The 18,316-nt window shown below is 42.7% G+C and overlaps 1 protein-coding gene across 1 annotated transcript; it reads right to left on the bottom strand.

The window, feature by feature from the left end:
• Window positions 1-7,657: 7,657 nt before the first annotated feature.
• tsr1 (TSR1 ribosome maturation factor) lies at window positions 7,658-16,664 on the bottom strand. The gene is made up of 15 exons (XM_046389443.1): window positions 16,489-16,664; window positions 14,968-15,071; window positions 14,655-14,883; window positions 14,184-14,318; window positions 13,622-14,076; window positions 13,222-13,363; window positions 12,549-12,727; window positions 10,475-10,686; window positions 10,158-10,317; window positions 9,950-10,060; window positions 9,719-9,851; window positions 8,573-8,689; window positions 8,255-8,395; window positions 8,063-8,137; window positions 7,658-7,953 (listed from the first exon to the last, which is right to left on the bottom strand). Exons 1-15 carry the CDS (start codon window positions 16,604-16,606, stop codon window positions 7,775-7,777), a joined length of 2,490 nt encoding a protein of 829 aa, XP_046245399.1. The 5' UTR covers window positions 16,607-16,664; the 3' UTR covers window positions 7,658-7,774.
• Between the last annotated feature and the right edge of the window lie 1,652 nt (window positions 16,665-18,316).

Here is an 18,316-nt window from a genome sequence, read left to right as displayed (position 1 = left end):
GAAGTACAACATGCCGTAGGACTTCAGACTGGTCAAGGCTTGATTGTGAACAGTTTACATGAACTTCAGCAATACATGATTTTTGATGCCACGTGTTGCTTGGACCTCCTGACAGAGTTAAAAGCAAACAAACAGCAGAAGTATAATACTACAGAAAGTAAAAGTGCTTAATTTCAGTTTCCTTGTGTGTCTTTGGGTACAGCTGTTGTCTTCCCAGGCAGACTTTATCTCCCTAATCAATCAGCCTCCAGAGGCCTGCGCTGAACATTCAACTTCAGCCTGTCAAAATACAATTTAACATACCGTAATCTGGAGCGCAGCAAACCTGAAACGCTGAACTTCTAATGAACTGAAAAGGCCTCCAAATTGCTGGTTGTAAGCTGTGAGCGCTGAGCCTCAAAACACAGGCCGAGGAGCCCATCCCAGAGACTGTGCATGTCTGCTTCCCCAAAGACCAACACTCAGTGAGGAACCAGAGCTGGAGATAAGGCAGGCTGCACAGCCAAATCCCTTAACAGTCTGCTTTCACCCTCTAAATCACACACCTTTCCCACCGTTTCTCCAAGTGTGAGCATTGCAAGTTTTACATGTGACATATATCTTGCAGAAGCTCCGTGGCTTGGATCTGGAAACACAGCGAGGAGGTGAATACTATGAATGACTGTAGCCAGCTTTTTCAGACATCTGTTAGCAGATATGTTACAGGGTCACCATGCCTCTAAGGCCCAAACCACCTCGTTCCAATTAAGGATTGCAGAGAGGAATATTGCAGTCATATTATTATTGCTCCATTTCTGTCTGCCAGCACAGCGATAGAGCAAGACTGGACAAGAGACAGGACAGTCTAAAAGCAGTCCCAACACCTTGAAGCAGACCATCTGAGTGGAACGTCCCACACTTTTCTTAACTACTCTCACAAGGCCTTTTCCTCGCTCTTCTTTCTTTCATTCTCATCAATCATTCCTCCTTCCTTATTTCTCTCTCTCCTGTGGACATGGCCACACATATCTCCAGATGCTTGCTTTGACCGCCCCACCATACCAGACACACCCCCCTCCAGCTCCAGATTCCCTCCACCGCCAAAAATTGAACGGTAGGCTCAGCATTCACACACAGGCCACTCTTAATTCAACCTAATGAGCAGTTTTGCGACAGCTTTAGAGCACAGGCGTGCAAGGCATGTAATTTGAATGAGCAGAGCTGTTGTGCGCGTTTGGTCGCTTTTCTAGTTTGCCCAACTGCTGGTGATGGACGATTATCGTGCCATGATTACAGCCAGATCAGAAATACTTGATTTCTTTCCAAAGGAAATATGTATGAGTGTAAAATAGTTTCTGGTTTTGGTAACACTCATATTTCTGGCTACCTTGCATTCATCAGGGTGGTATATTAGTTTGTTTCCAGTCTCACTCTATGCAGTCCATCGACTAGTCACATGCATTCATAAGAGAAATATAACTGGCAAAAATGTTTCAGTCGTTTTTAAAAAGAAATACAGTCTTATTAGTTTTACGTTTTGTGAAATATGCTTATTCACATTTTTAGACTTTGATGCGAAGGTTTCAGTCTCATCTAACTCCTAGCAAGAAGGCAAACTCCTTTGCAGGTGCTAGAGGTCGAAGGTCCTTGTATTACCACCCTGAAGGCAACAGCCTTGAATGCAACACCTGAAAACAGCTGGAGAAAAAGCATCATTCGGAGTTATGCAGCTTCTTTAATTTGGATTATACTGAATACAAAACAGTGTAAAGAAAAAGGTTTGACTTTTCATGACTGAGGGACAAGGACTAGTTCTATCACACATTTAAAAGACTGAAAGGAGCTGATAAAACAAATTTACAAGGCTCAGTTAGGATCCATTTTTCTTTTATGTGATATGACCAAGGAACAGCTACTAAATGGAGGTTATACTGACATTGTTGCGTCGACTTCTGTTTCCAGTGCCAAGAGTTAACTTTTTACCTTGACTATAATAAGCTGTAAACACAGCACTGACATATTATCACCTTTTAAATTGATATGGAGAATTACATTCCTGCTGTATTCACAAGCTATGTGACAGCTACGTCTCTGAGCAGGTCGGGCTTTATATTTTGCTGAAAGACATTTTTCTGCGTCTAAAAACACTGCTGATGAGAGCAGCGAGGCTGAAGTCAAGCAGTGAAGATTTGGGCATGGAAAGCTAAAAAAAAATGTAAGCTCTAAGATGCTTAAACGCTCCGTAAAGGTGAGCAACCGCAGAGTCGGGTGATAATTTCCTATCAGTTTATTACAACCAGCGAGCCCTTTCACATACAAGTTTGTTTTTGGCAACTTGTGGCGGCTCAAATACCTGCGACAACGTGAAATGAGACCACAAAATAACTCTTTCACTCATAAAACCTTTTATTTATTCTGAATCAGAGAAGGTCAATGCACATGTCAACCTTATTTACCAGCTTGGCCTTTTCAGCTTAGTCCCGCCTGCTCTTGGACTACAGGGTGGTTATACGACTCTGTTTAAATATGTGTATCTCTGAAAATATGTGTTTGTGTTTAGGCCAGTCCAATGGGCGTCTGTGCAGCACATGGCTGTCCGATGCATGGTCTCTGCTCCCTGGTCTCTCCTCATTAGCCTCACACAGTGCAGTCGTCCCCCTCACCTCCCCTTCCTCCCCCTCCTCCTCCTCCTCCTCCTCTCTCTCTCTACCTTCCACTCACAGCACACACAAGGGGAAGAGCGAACCTTTTGTTTTCTGTGTCCGACCTGCACCCCGTTCCAGCCCTCCTCCTTTTCTCTCCTTCTCTTCTCAACTGACTAAATCTCTTTTCCGGCTTGATACTGCTGAAAACCATATGGTGTGTGACATCATCAGGGCAGGAAGCAGGGAGAGGGGAATGGTAGAGCAGAAGAGAGATTGGCTTGCCAGATCTCTGTGCAGTGATGTCAGCAGAAAAGCACTCTGGGAGGCCCGCTGGGGGGTGAGAGCAGGGCAGGTTGGACACTGTATCATTTCCTTTTTTTTCACTCCCACCTGGATAGGAGTGAAGGAGGGCAAGTAGAGAGTCAGCATATACCTTGACAAGGAAACCTTGATGTGATTTGTTAACATGTCGGACCATGAACTGTTTTCCATTTACATTTGTGTGCAGGTGCAGTGCATCACTTTCCTCCGAAAGCATCAGACGAATCTCAATCACAGTGATTTCATATTGATCCTGTGATGCTAAAAAACTTCTGTATATCATCTAACTGCCTCTTCCGTTCAATTGCTGGCAGTCCCAATCTGCTCACCAGGCTTTATGTCTGTCAAACTCCCTCCCTCTCCCTTTTGTTCTCTGGGTGAACTCTCCAGCTTTGTTGTGAGATCCTGGTCTCCATACCATCACTGCCGACCCATCCAGCTCTCTATCAGCACACAGAGAGATACGCATAAACACTCAGTTACCCACTCACACAGTCAGCATCTCTGTCCTTCACACACATGTACTAAAGTACCCTTCCCCTCTGATTAATGACGGAGCTGGGGAGGCTGCCAGGCAAGGAGGGAAGGCGTTAGAGGAGAGGAGAGGAGAGGAGAGGAGAGGAGAGGAGAGGAGAGGAGAGGAGAGGAGAGGAGAGGAGGCTGCTGCTGCTGCAGCTGTGGTTTTGGAATCGGGCTCTGCAGCCCCTTGCTGCCCCCTCTCTCCATCTCCTCTCTGGCTCCTCCAGGGACACACGCCTTGGCTAGGCCCCAGGAACCAGGGAGTCAGGACCAGGCTAAGGGGAAGAAAAAGGGGAACAAGAGAGGGAAGGAAGGACATCACAAAAGAAAGAGAAAAACAGAGCTAACCTAATACAAAAGTATTATCAGGCAGCACCTACATAAACAGGAGAGTGCATGAGATGGTCCTCAAAGGTCGAGTTAAAGTTTGTTTTACTATTTGATACGGGCGTTGTCATTTGGTTTTATGTTGCAGCACTCAGTTTTTTCTGAGCTTAAGTAACTTAACTGCATTTTTAAGAAAATAGCTTTTAGTGAAATATAATAATACTTTTTCTATGCAAAGCAATGCCTGGAACCAACTTGTAACAGTCCTTCACATTTAGCAGGCTGTTTGTCCATTGTCAGACAAGCGCTACCTCTATGAGTGCACGCCAGTACATGCCACTAATAGGACAGGGAAATCATAACAGCAGAAGTTTAGATCTGCAGATGTAGACATGCAAATGTGTAGCCTCCCACAGGAAAGGAAAGTAGGCTATGAGTTTTGTACAACTACAGCTGTTTTCTTTGGTGTGTGTTTGACATTTTACTTTTAACATTTACCCTCTTCTAGCCAAAATAAAAGCATTCATAAATGGAACTTCACTTTTCTCACACAAACCCTCCAGTGGATGTTAAATATTTGACTATCAGACATGTGAGCAGCGATGTTAATAGTCTTTATAAATAGTTACTTGTCTGAAGATAACTGTTTCACAACAGTCATGCAAATGATTTTATTAAAAAACAATTTTTCTTTAGACCAATCAATTCTGACCCCACTCCGTTCCTCACCCGGCACAGACGCCTTCATTGCACGTGGTGCATTTGGCGCAGGAACGCATCTGCAGGTCCTGTAAGGTAAAGACTAATTTGTAGCAGTATCGAAAACAAAAACATTCTCCTGTTCAGTGCACATATGTGAGGTTGTGGCTCCTAATGTGCAGATGCTGACCTACCTTAAATAGAGGAAATGCGATTATAGGCCGAAGGCTGGCTTTTCAAATTCCATGAAGGGTGTGAACAACACTCTCAGTTCTGTCGGCAATCAAACACTCACTGCCCTCCGAGCAGTTGATTGCAAATTGCTGATGTGAACTGTTCGTCCCCCAACATCAGAACACAGTATCAAAAGGAGAAAAGAAAGTGATTTACGCGGAAGAGCGATGAAAAGAAACTGTTTGCTTTTCCCATACTTTTCATCTGTAAGCTTGCCAAGGCCAGCTCTGGTAACTTTATTCCACAACCTCCCCTGTTACTTCTCGAGGAAGATGAAGAATGATGAGGATGGAAAGAGAAATGGCAGAATTTATAGGCGAGTGGGTGGATGAATGTAAGAGAACAGACACTAGATGAACACCTTCGCACTACACGTGGCTGACTTGCTCCTCTGCTGTAATCTTGTCAAAAGCACTTGTAATAAATTCAGCATTAATGCGAGCAGAGGTGGAAATTTTCCCTTTCAGCAGTGAAGATGGTGTCATTTTTCGTGGCTGGGGGAGGTGTCTGCGGAGTGCTCATCCTTATCAGCTCTCTACTTAGTCCTACCTGTTATGGATTAACCTATGGCTTCATTGGTAGCAACATATGCAGGATGTTTGGGTATGCCTGTGCGTGCCTGAACTCAAAGTGTGATCTGCTCCCCCCCACTGCCCTGCAGTGCTGGGTTGGTGTGTATTTGAGGCCTTTTCTCTCCCTCCTCACCCCCACTACTCTCAGTGTTTTATGGGCTGTGTGCTGCGGTGCAGTGACCTCCCTCTCACCCCGGTGCCACCCAGCCGGTGCAGGAATCAGGCACGTATGGCCCCTGCCAAAACCCCATAGCGCCACATCTGCAATCCATAAACGCCAGCCACTCTTGTTCTCCTGCTCCCTCGCCCACACCGCCTCAGACTCTCACACTCCTCCATTTCACTCTCTCTCTCTCTCTCTCTCTCACCCACTAACTTTTTATTATAATTTCCAAATTCTATGCATCCCCCTTTTTCTGCATTCCTTTGACGGCTTCCTCCCACCACTTCTGGTTTTATTCATGCTGAACATCAACTGGCTCTTCCCTTATCTGTCACTCCCTCACTGCCCCCTTTCTCTCCTTCCGTTTCTTTATCCACATCCAACGGAAAAATCTCTCACCCATTATATCTTCAGTGGGAGCCAGCTAAGTGTGGTGGCAGTGAACTGGGAACCGCAAGACATTCCTGATCCAAACAGCACTAAGTCACCAGCGTTCACGTCTTCTGACAGTGGCCTGTGCCAAACACACACTTCACTTATGGGCTGGATTCAGCCTTACCACGTCGCAGTTGGTCCCCAAACAGCTAAATGTTTATCTGTTTCAAATTGATAGTGTCAGGGAAAAATGCAGTGTACGCATCTAAACTCCTACCATTTTTGTACATGTGTTACTTTAGGAGCATTCGCCATCGAGGGGGTATTGAATTCCCCCTCCCCTCGCCATGAACTGTTGGCCAGCAGAACACACAGTACCCCTCCCCTCAGCCTTAACAAGATGTGTTCAACACATTACTGTTACTGTGCCCTTGCCTTAACACATGTAAAATATATATGTTTATGGCAAAGCAGAAAATAAATTAAGTGCTACACAAAACTGTCCAGAGCTCCTGGCTTGCCCCCCATGGGCAATAGAGTCATTATTCTTACTCAATTGTATTATCATTTTTCTTCAAGCTTTTCCGCTGTAATCAAATAAAAATGCATGCAGTGAACTTTTGCTCCCTTCCTTTCTTGGATCACGCGCTCCTCTCCATCTTAAAGTCTTCACCTTCTGGTTTCTCAGACATATTGGCATGCATCTGTGGTGCAGTCCCAACACAGCCCAAGGATGAATCATGTTGCTGCAAGCATGCAAGAGCTCCGTTTAATGATAAATATTGCAATTCATAAATCAGTGTTTTCCTAAGCATGATTGCACTGGGTCAGGGAAGGACGCAAAACTGTAGAGCAGTTCAGCCTCGCTTTGAAAGTGACAGAGAGGTCGTGATCCTGGCGCATGTGTGTGTGTTGACTAGAGCTAAAAAGGAGACTTTAGGTCAGGATAAGACCACCATGGAGAGAGAGAGAGAGCTGTGTGTGTGTGTGTGTGTGTGGATGGCCGTAAACTGCTGTTAGTAAGCAAAGTTACACAAATACTTCTACTCTTCGATGTTAATTCGATTTTGGGCACTTTAGTGCAACAAATGACACAGTACGAAGTAACAAGAGCGTGTCTGGAGAATAATTGTTTTTAAGCCTGTTATTTGCCCTCACACTGATATAATGTTGTTGCAGTAAATGTGCTAAGTCTTGCATTTTGTGTGTCACGTTGTTGTTTCGTATGGTGTTAAATTCTTTTCATGACAGTTGATTAACTAGGTCTCGGCGTACTCATTTTTGTGAAGTCCACTGAGGTCTGTTTGCGATAAATCATGTAAATAAATGAACCTGACAGCTTGTCAAAATCTCAAAGGGCACAAGTCATTCATAGAGAATTTTTGCTTAACCACTTGGGCGATTGTTTTCATTGTGTAAAATTGTTAAAATATCCCAAACATTATCTATATAATGATTCCGTACCAGTTAGCACATTTTGTAATGTTGCTGCAGGCTTTGAGCCACATCTGCATGACTTCAAAGAGTTGCCAATGCAATAGGCTTGGCTAATGCATGATTAATATATAAAAAAAAAAAAACACTACTATTGACTTGCCAGTTGCTGTGGTAACAGCCCTCGTTATCTGTTTGATCATCAAGTATTCAACACATACACAGCTATTTGCTCTCTTGAATGTTTTCGACCCAGAGAGTCGCTGAGCACAGTAGTGAAGCTGAATGAATACTGATTCATCGCTGCCATCTAGTGGCTGAAACAGACTCTGCAGCAAGCTGGACGCTTCACAGGGATGGAACAGAATGAACAACAGTTAATCGGGAGATACTTTGGATCAAAATAGTTTTATTTAATAGATGTGACACCTTTTGAAAATGTCATGTGAACACACCGGTGGAAAGGTTATCTTTCAATACATGTCCTGCGTCATGTTGTCCCTCCACTATTCCATGTCCAAGTCGTCCATCTCCACAGCGCTCTCCCTCTTCACCCAGGGTAAAGACAAGGGCACATAAGGGTCATACGTCCAGCGAGGATACACTCTTTTGTACAAATTCATCAGGACTGTGTCTTGAGAGCGCAGCTGATTATCAAACACACACTTCATGTGACCATGTGTTCCTGAAAAAAAAAAACCCAACATAAATATGGCAGTAAGAATACACAGGATATGACAGACGTTGATTTAAAATAGCTGTGGTCACCGAGTTTCATTTTTAAATTTTCCCACCTAAAGCCTCCTTGATGTGGCCCCTCCGACCCCACTTTGTTCGCAGCTCCACTGGCTTGAACCACATTATATCATCTGCCAGAGAAATAAACAGAAGAACAGCAAACCATGAAGCTCGAAGCCACAGAGAAGTCAAACATCGTGTAATATTCCGTAGTGATGCTCAAAAACATATGACACTATCCCCCTCACCTCTGTTAAAGAACATGTAACGCACAACGGCAGAGCGCCGGTTTATTTTGAAAGGGTGTCCGCTCAGTACAATCCTCTTCAGCACAACGCGCTGAGGATCACAACTGAGCAGACTGCCTGTAGCCACGAGGTCCTGGATGCCTAGAAAGACACAGTAACAGCTGAACACAAGCTCAAACACCAGTACAGAATTAACTTAAGTGGATAATCAAATAAAACAATTAAAGATGACAAAAGACAGTCAAAAGTTCAAAATCAAGGCAGCCAGACCACTAATGAAATCTACTTATTAAGTACAGACGGGGCTTTTCAACTCACCATCACTCCTTTGCTTGAAGAGCAGGACTCCGGCGGGGGGGAAGGTGATGGGAGCGTACACCGACACCACGGTGGGGGCGTCTGGCCTAAGGAAGCGCTCCATCTTATGCTTGTCACCTAGAAAAGAGCAGAGCCGAGTTCACGCTGAGCCTAAATCGGTTTCAGACCACTTGCTTCTGCAACCATTCTGCGAACACATAATTTGATCACCCATAATGTTAGCAAACAACAAATACCTGGTTTTGCATAAGAACTTTGTCCTTTAACTAGAAACTCAAGCAAGACACTGAACTCACTGACCTCCCACTGACTGAAGAAATACTAAATTCATGTTCATCCTATCCAGCGTCTTGGGGATGTTGGTGTACTATCGGAGCCCTGATCATTACAATTTAAAGTCCAGATGAGGAGAATGTTAGCTTCCGTATTGTAGCATATTTCCAGGTGAAACGGGACGTGCGGACAGGACGGACCTTTGGGAGGAGCTTGACTTGAAAGTCAAAAAGGGGGCGTGTCAAACAAGTATTCAAACAACTAACTAACTAATCCTGGCTCAGTCTGTTAAAAGTTGAAGACTGGTTGATGGCTGGATGTCAGGATATTATTGGTTGAAACTGGTTGGTTTATGTTAGCACGAGTCAGATTCTGTTTATTTAAGTACACAAGGAGATGATTTTCTTTTTTAGCATATGTTGTTAAATGGGTACAGCAGTGATGTGATCTAACAGCAGTTAAAAAGGCATTTTTCATTTCATCTCCACTTTAAGCATTGAAGGTTTTTGCACAGCATGTGGTAGCCAGTGTTTGCTGCTTCCAGTTTCGTTCAAGGCAAAGCACATTTGAAAAGGAAATCCTTATTAACTGGCCTTGGTGTGATGGAGTGAAATTAGTCAAAGGCACAAATTCTCATGTCAAAATACACTTTAACTTTAAGCAAAGCACCGGGAAAAATTGACTTACTCTTTCAACAAATCCACTCTTTGGTACAAAAGTTAACTTTAACTAATGCTGAAGTGAGTCAGCCCTTAATATGTTTTTTTTTTAGCTGTGACTGTGTGAATGCACATAATGGGAAAGTTTTGCTTCATTAAGATGAGATTAAGATTGATAAGGGTACGCTTACAACATGTTTGCTCAATTCACTACCTGAGGTGTGCTGAGAGAAGATAGGAGAGGCCCGAAACCTCCGAAATCCACAGTGAAACACCAGCTCCTCTTTAGATTTGATCGGCTCTGTATTGCTGGGGTGGCGCCTCACCAGGAGGTGCATCACTGACATCTGTGCGCAATCAATAACAATAATATTGCACTGTCAGTGTGACTTTGCTTCAAACAGACAGTTATAAACTCAGACTATAATGTTTTTGGACGTCATACCTTCTGTTCATGGGGCAAGAGGGACACCAACGTCAGAGGTCTGCCTGACTCCACGCTCTCCACCACAGAAAATGGCACATCAATTATGTGCAGAGTGACATACCAGCCCACCTGGAACAGACGGAGCCACAAAGTCAAAGTAGCCACAAATTGAACAAAAACTGAATTTATAAACAAAGACAGCCACTCATTTTTTTGTTTTTTGTACCATGGCTCCCTCTTCCTCAGCTGCAGCCTCGGCCAGTATGCGGCAGCGAGTGCGTTCAAAGCTCTGGAACTGGAAGATGCGCGAATAGTTGAGAGGCAAGTTCTCCATGGGGTCCCAGGGTGAGGAGCGGAAACTTTTTAAGCCTCTATAGCGCTGGAACCTAAACACAGAGGATCAAATGAGGCAATCCAGAACAAAAAAAAAAAAAAAATCACCTCAGAATTTGTTTTCCTATGATACTTCATTCGCAGCACTTTCATATATATATATATATATATATTTATATATACCTCGGCCTACGTAACGGCAGAACTGACCTGATTCTAGCGGCCGCGTCGAGGGGCGTGTCCACCTCGTCGGGAAACATGTCATTGGCTCGAGCCTCGCGGTAACGTTTAAGGCCTTCTTCTTCTGCAGCTTCATCCATGTGCTCATCGTAGCGCTGATCTGCTCCAGCTCGCTCTGTGGAGCACACCTCTTCCTCCTCCTCCTCTTCTTCTTCCTCTGAAGCATAACCTGAACCTGGTTCCTGTGCAGAGAGGAAACGGTAGAATTTACACCAATATGTCACAGTACTGTTGATATCAGAGGCTGCGGAGTCTGAGTAAATAATTACAGCGAGACGCTGGTACAAGCTGATGAAATAAAAAGCTGTTAAATATTCTCTGATGAAAGTTCTGTGATATTTAACAATGAAATATTCATATTTTGTTAATAATACACATATGCTTAATAAGTGATACTGTGTAAATAACCTGGAGCAGACGTTAGACCCTGTGGATCTTTATCAGTCCATCTGGTTACTATTTCATTATTAAGCGTAATTTTTCTGCAGCTTTATATTTAGGGTTACAGACTGTAAACTGGGTGACGTGAACCACTGCTAGATTGCTAGATGCTTCCAGTCTACGAACTAAGATCCATCATCCCAAAGACTTCAATGTTTAAACCTTTTTGCACAGACAGTAACAAATATGTGTACACATGGATGAACAAGTGTCTCTGCTGCTGTTCTGTACAAGTGATTCTCCACATTTGCTTCGCCATTTCCTAAAGAGCAGCCTTAATACTTTACCAACAATAACCAGACACATATGATGGGAACGCAAGCACAGCTAAAGAGATTCTACGTATTAAAAAGTAGTTAATGGTATATTCCCCACACACAAATAGCCACAGTATATGCAGGTTTTGAGAAGACTTGAAGTATTGTAAAATCTGCGTGTATATATGAATGTGATAAGATTCAAACTACAGGGATTAGTGGTTCACATTTACTGACATTTTCTGCCCTTCCCAGTGTGTCTCCAGGGTTTATACACATTGACACTTACAATTTCTAGAAATTTAAATTCCATGTAAAATATTTCTGTGAAGAAAGCATTCCTCAAAGCCAACAAGCTTTGCAGTTCTGCGTCACCTGGCAAATTACAGGAAGAGCCAGACACATGAAGGCAAAGCACTCAGTATGGGGTTGATTCACAACATCTCCAACATCCCCCCGACAATAATAATAATCATTATCATTTGAAGTACCATTTTCTCTATTGTTACCCTCTCCTAAATACATATTCCTGTGCGCCAACCTTGACATCAAACACATGCTAATAACAATTACGGATCGTAATGAACCCATTGCATAAGGAGAGTTTCCCCGTCTTCTTTTCATGCAGAGCTGGAAATAAATAAATGGTCGACCTCTCCCTTCGTCCAGACAGGAAGTTCTGTTCACAGGACAGGAAGACAGGAGGCTTCTCTCGGGACTCCTGCTCCAAACACTATTGTTGTGGTGAGCAGCCTGGCACAACAGGCCAGAGACAGACACTGAGAAAACAAACTCTGCCTCTTAGTTACAGACGTGCACAGACTGCAGGTCACGTACGCAACTCCAGCCCCCGGAAACCACCAACGCCAGGCCGAGAGTCTGAAACTGCTAATTGATGAATCAATTAAGAAAGATTTAAGTGAATTAATGACAACAACGGAGTAATACATTAAAATTATTTATCAAATTATTATGCCAAACGTTTGCAGACTCCAGCTTGCATTAGCTTGCGGTGAGCATTAGACCTTTTTCCTCTAACTCTCAACCAAAACTTCGGTTGGTTTATACTTCTACTTTACAATTTTCCATTTTCTGCATGTGCTCGTGTCCTGTTGTGTTCTTCTCTTGACCCTCTACAATCACTTTGCTTCTTGAAACCATTCAGTCCGTCGACAAAAACCACCATTCAGCTGCTGCTCTCGGGCAAGAAGACCGCAATCTCAACTGTTAAACCATTCGGATGTCAAAGAAAGTGATCAGCAAGTGGAACTAAGTCTCCTTTTGCCCTGTGTTGTGCCTGTGGATACTGTCTCTTATAAATACCCCAAAACACTTTCAGTGTGTACCTGCGAGTTATCTTCCTCATCTTCTCCCTCCATGGCCTCGTCCAACATGTCGTCGTCGTCATCACTGCTTTCTTCATCCATTTCTCCGCTCTCGTCCTCGTCTTCATCAACAATCCACGTGGCCTGATAATCTGATGTTCCTTTAGGGACCTTCATCACACGTTTTTTCTTCCTGGCCTCTAAGCAGCGGAGAGAAACGTCAAACAAATACTTAGAGTTCAGTCTTGTTCGGCATTACCTGTATATATATAGCCAATTTATTTTACTTTATTCCAGAAAGGTTTTAAGTCACGCTGTGTAGGCAAACAAAATATTACTTTGTACCCTCTCACTTTGCTTTGAGCTCACTGAAGGTGTTTTTTTGTGTAACTCACTGGTGGTTTCTATTTATCAAATCAATTTTGAACATCTATCTATTCAAACCAATTCCAATGTCAACAACAGCCTGGCAAATCAGCTTCATTTGTATAAAGTTTCTTCCATAAAGTTGTTTTGAGTCACGTGCCAAGGAGACTTGGTGATAATCTAGACGGCTCCAAAACCAAAACCGTCCGACTCAACACTCAAATATTTAATTTAAGTGTGTTGACTCAACCTCTACACTAAACAACATATTATCCTCATCCTGCGGTGCCATCTCAAAATGCTTTTAATTGTAAATGTGTTTCTGAACCTTCAGCTTCCAGCAGCTCGGATTCTGTTGGCCACGTCTGCTCCCCGTCCATCGGGTCCACGTCAGCCTCCGCCTGCAGACTCTCTCTGCAGGACGGGTCTGCTTTCATAAGCACTCGCACTGGGGCCTCATCTTCACCATCCTGTGGGAAACAAAGATGACCGGGGTGAATGGGAATTCCCATCTCAATCAGGAGGTTTTTGGTGAGCAGATGTCACCCTTTCATCTTTGCCAGGCATTCTGTGATCCTGCACTGATCCCAGTGATGTTTATGTTAGTTTATGAAGCTGAGGCTAAATACAAAATACATGTGAGGAAATCTTTTATTTCTAGGAAACTGAAGCTTTTGCATTCTGCGTTTTAAGAAAGGTGCATTTTAATAAAATTTAACAACACCTACCAGCATGTCAACATCTCCACCCTTGCCGGGCTTTGCTGGTCTGGCTGTTGTTAAGTTGAGGGGCAGAGGGTCTGATGGAGCGTCAATCTGACTGAGCTGAAAGTCTCCATGTCCACTGATGTGCACAAGTCTGTCGGCCCGTAGAGGACGGCCACGGACGTACCCAGAGACACAGAGGGTGCCCAGGCCAGTGGATGCACCACCGGTGCCCTCAGCAGGGCTGTTGGGCGTAAAAGTGACATTCTGAGCCAAGAGGTGGGAACGCCTGGAACGGAAACCAAGCTTTCTCTGTCTCTGGCTGCCCAGGTGTCTAAGAAGGAGAGTGGCATCCTGCTCCGAGTCCAGGGGGAAGAGACGGGCATCAGGAAAACGGATCTCAGTGATTTTTGACAGAGCTCTCCTGGACTCGACCCTTTTCTTCACAGGAAGGTCTGACACACCCTGACACACCAGTGCTACATGGGGTGGGGACACAGAGAGACAGGGACACAGAGAGACAAGGACTTAGAACACATACACCAGAAAGGAAACCAAAAGAAATGAATAAAAAAATGATACCCACCATGGCTGGGGAGGCCTTGAGCAAAGAGGCAGGAGAGACAGTAGTCTCCATAGTTGTCCCAGCCTTCAGTAGAGTCCAGCACAAATAAAAGGCTATCTGCAATCTTTGCCACATCCAGCAGGGAGTGCATGTCATCTGTCCAAATACACCATCAAAGTTTCACAACGGGACAACACAAGAGTCATAACAAAGCAAAAATTGCACAACGACAGGTATTAAACATAAGGCAATCTATAACAAGATTTACATCACACTTTTCAACTGAATATACCAAACCTTTGGATTAAGACTGAGGTATTTTAACTCAGGGTCTGCATTATTATCCAAAAAGTCTGCACTGGGTTTATGGATATTCCATATTATGTCACTAATATAAAACTGTCTACAAAACTATTCATGCAAGAAATCAGTGCATTTAACTCAATTAATTTTGCTAATCCATTAGTTTATTTAATTTTACTCAATGCTTACCCGTGCTGTGGCTTAGAAATGTGAACCTTTGTTTAAAACGGGGCAGAATCAGCCCAAAGCTGTCACTGACGCCACTGACGCACCGCTCCTGATGCACAATGCCCCCAGCACCCTCTCCGCGAAGCAGTTTGGTAACAGCACCAGCGTCGACTCCAGCATGGAGGGAGATCACAGCGACCAAATGAGGGGGACCGTCCCTGCTGCCTAGACGACGCTTTTCTGTCAGTACCTAAAAGAACAAGAAACATGGAAGCTCTGCAGCACCAACCAGGGATTCAAAGAAGACTATTTTTCATGTGAAATGAAAAATTACCATGTCTTTCTTATTCCTGCGGAGCTGGTTGGCTTTGTTCCTTCTGTCCATCTTCTTTTGCTCCTTCCTCTGTTTTTTAGTAAGGGTTGTCACTGACACTCTGCCTGAGAGAAAGTTCAACACAGGGACTTATTACTATGTTACTACTACAAGGACCCAGAGTTAAGTGGCAATTACACATACAAGTGTACACTTTCTTTATTTGTGTATAAAACACAAACTGCAAAAGAAGGTCTTCACAGGATGATAACAGATGCTTTAAACTGGGCAAAACTGCAACCAGTTGATCTTACTTTTGTGCTATGCTTTCTGGCATGTTATTCACACATGAAGCCATTTTATTTGGTACCATTTGCATGTCCACTTGAATTTACAGTTGTGTTGTTGGACAACGTCAAGCTGGACTTTCACATAAATCGAGTCTGTCAAATGTTGTGCACCTCCAGTTTTTCTTAAACAAGCGACACAATCCATCTTCCACATGTGTGTAACTCCATAAAGTAGTACAAACAGTTCGAAGTGCCCACAGCTGTCCAGGTATGCATCCTGTAGGGAGTAAATTCAGGTCTGTACATACAAACAAACGAGCCACATCCTGCTTAGAAAAGACTTTCTAGAACAGTAAATTATCATCTGCCTTTTGCAGCAGTGCATCATGCACCACTCCATTCTGTTTGTGCCAGTCACTGCAAACACATTATAACAAACCACCAGTTCTATTTCTAAATCAATATCTGAACTGATATTGTAACAATAAACGTTCAATAAATCAGTAGTATATCTGTGAGCGAGATACCCACATGGCTTTCTGTAGGCTACTCAAGTTATTGATCGACGTCAATAATATAATTTGCTGCTTTAGAACACCAACTGGGTGCAAAACACCCATAGAGTTCAATGCAATTCTACACAACAGCTGTACAACACAGACTGCCTTTCTTCTGTGAAACATATTTTTCTTTGACCCTTACAGAAATATTGATTCAAAGGATGGTTCTGGTATTGACAAGAAAACAACTACAACATGTTTGGCCTCAAAAATTATGACAGCTCTCTAAAGCAGAAACAACAGAAACATAACATTAGACAGACATAGTTCAGTAACATTTGACATTTAGAAATCTGCATAAATTACTAATTTAAAGATATAGAAACATGGACGTTGGATGAGATTCTGTGAACAAAACGCTTGTCTTGCAAATGGTCATTGACAGACATGACTCTCGCTCTTGGGGTGTCTGGGAGCCACCGTTAGCTCCCAGTGTTTTAAATGGCCATGGATCATATGGAGAAAGGTGTACGTTACATCACCGATTTAGTTACCAACACCATACGAGACTTATACAGTTTCTCACAAGGAAATGTAACAATATGTAAAGGCCTGACAAAATATACTACGCATTTCCTACTGAACTACCTCGAAATTCCGTACAAAACTTAACACGTGTGATTGCAGAGCCGTGACACCAGCCACAAACCAGCAAAACCAAACACGACTCTGCATTGTGGAACCTGGCTTACCTTTGTTTTCTCTCTCAATTTCTCCTTTTGTCCGGTGCTTGCCATGTTTGTGACCTTTATTCTTCTGTTTATATATGCCGGGTCTGTGGCCCTGTTGTTTTTCTCCATTCGCAGCCATTTTTCCACCATGTGGGAAAATCGGGTATTTTACTTCCGCATTCGCACTGGCGTCATGACAGAGGCGTGTCGCCAGACCTTCCGGACAGTTTTCTCCTTCAAAGTAAAAGCCTAGGTCGTGGTTTTGACTGTCTACGTTATATATTTGTGGGACCGTTTCAAAATTATTTTGATTGCAGCCTACGTTTTAGCTTTTGTCTGTTTGTTATTTTCATTATATTGTTTTTAATATTAATATGTGTAACTTTGTCTTCCTCTTTTGCTCTGTTCCTTTGCTCTGTGTTATGTTTTTTTTTCCCAGCACTTAGTTATTTTTTTAAACTATTATTACAGGACAATAACAAAAGTCAGTAATAATTTGCAATAGTGTAAATACTGTAAAATATTTTTGCAAAAAAGACAAAAGTTCATTTAAAAAAAAAGTTGATATGGTTTGCTTTGAAACACTCAAACTCATCCCACTCTTGGTCTACTCTTACTCTTAAATCTTAAAAGTAATTTTCTTATGATAAATTATCTTGACAGATCCTTGAGTTAACAAAATAAATCAACTTGTTGAGAGAAAATTATGTCAGCTAATTTGTTATCTCAAGATGAAGGCATTAAAAAATATTACAATCACAGCTTTTCTCACCTTTCTTTCTATATCCTATATAAGTATAAGTTTACTCTAAGGAATTTTAAGCTATATTATAATAAAAATAATATCGAGTGGAAAAAACAAGCAATTTACATTCTTCTGCTCAATATTATACACACACATAAACATGACATGTTGTGCTTAATACAATTATCAACACTACAAAGTCCAGTTTACTTGTTTTAAAGTTACCATAAGTGGCAGTTATCTGAATATAGACTGGGTTTCTGCTCAAAGTGTGGTGACATAATGACCTCAATGGATATGAATACTTTGTTAAGAAAGTGCATACAAGCAAACATTTTTAGATTTTTATATTTATTAAATTAGGAGCACATGCTTTGGTTTGCAGTTAAAACCTTATTTGGGCAATCTTTTCTGCTTTCTGTTGTGCAGTTTGGTCAGGGCTATTATGGCCTCAAAAGAGCCAGATTTACTGCTGCCCCCTCTAGGATCTCCTCTCTTCATGGAGAAGCTCCAAGTTGTGCAAAAGACACATGAAGCAGCAGTCACACTCTGAAGAGGCATGTCAGAGTATTGCTGCCCACTCCACTTGCATTCAAAAGGATCTAAAAGTCTTTCAAGAGCAAATCTGAGCAGAACTTTATAACAGCTTCTCTTAGCTTTGCAACAGGTTATTTATTGTACAGACCAAGATACCATGCAGATAGTTCTGGTTAGAGGGAAAGTGAGAGTGTGAACTTAAAGAGAGGCTACAGGGATTTCCTCTGAATATTGTTACATCATGCACAAGCCAACCGAACGCAGAGAACGCACTGATGAACAAAAGCTGACTATCATGCCCTGCCTGAAGGGAAAAAAATGCAAATTGTGGGTCTGTTGATAGTGATCTCAACCTCCCTTGGAAATCTATAATAAATTAATGGAATTATATCATAAGCTTTTGGGGAATTTTTTCGGGAAAAAAACAATCAACTATTTCCCTTCACTATTTCCCAATCAGTTACACCAATTACTTTGACATGCTTGCAAAGTATCTGGCTTAAGTCCTCAGCAATAGTCCAGTGAACGGCCTTGAGATGCACTTTTTGTCCTTTCAACAACATGTCT

This window comes from Scatophagus argus, chromosome 5 (assembly GCF_020382885.2).
Source record: "Scatophagus argus isolate fScaArg1 chromosome 5, fScaArg1.pri, whole genome shotgun sequence".
Lineage (NCBI taxonomy): Eukaryota > Metazoa > Chordata > Actinopteri > Scatophagidae > Scatophagus > Scatophagus argus.
Note: the sequence above shows the minus strand (reverse complement) of the source record. Positions and strands in the feature narration are given on the sequence as shown.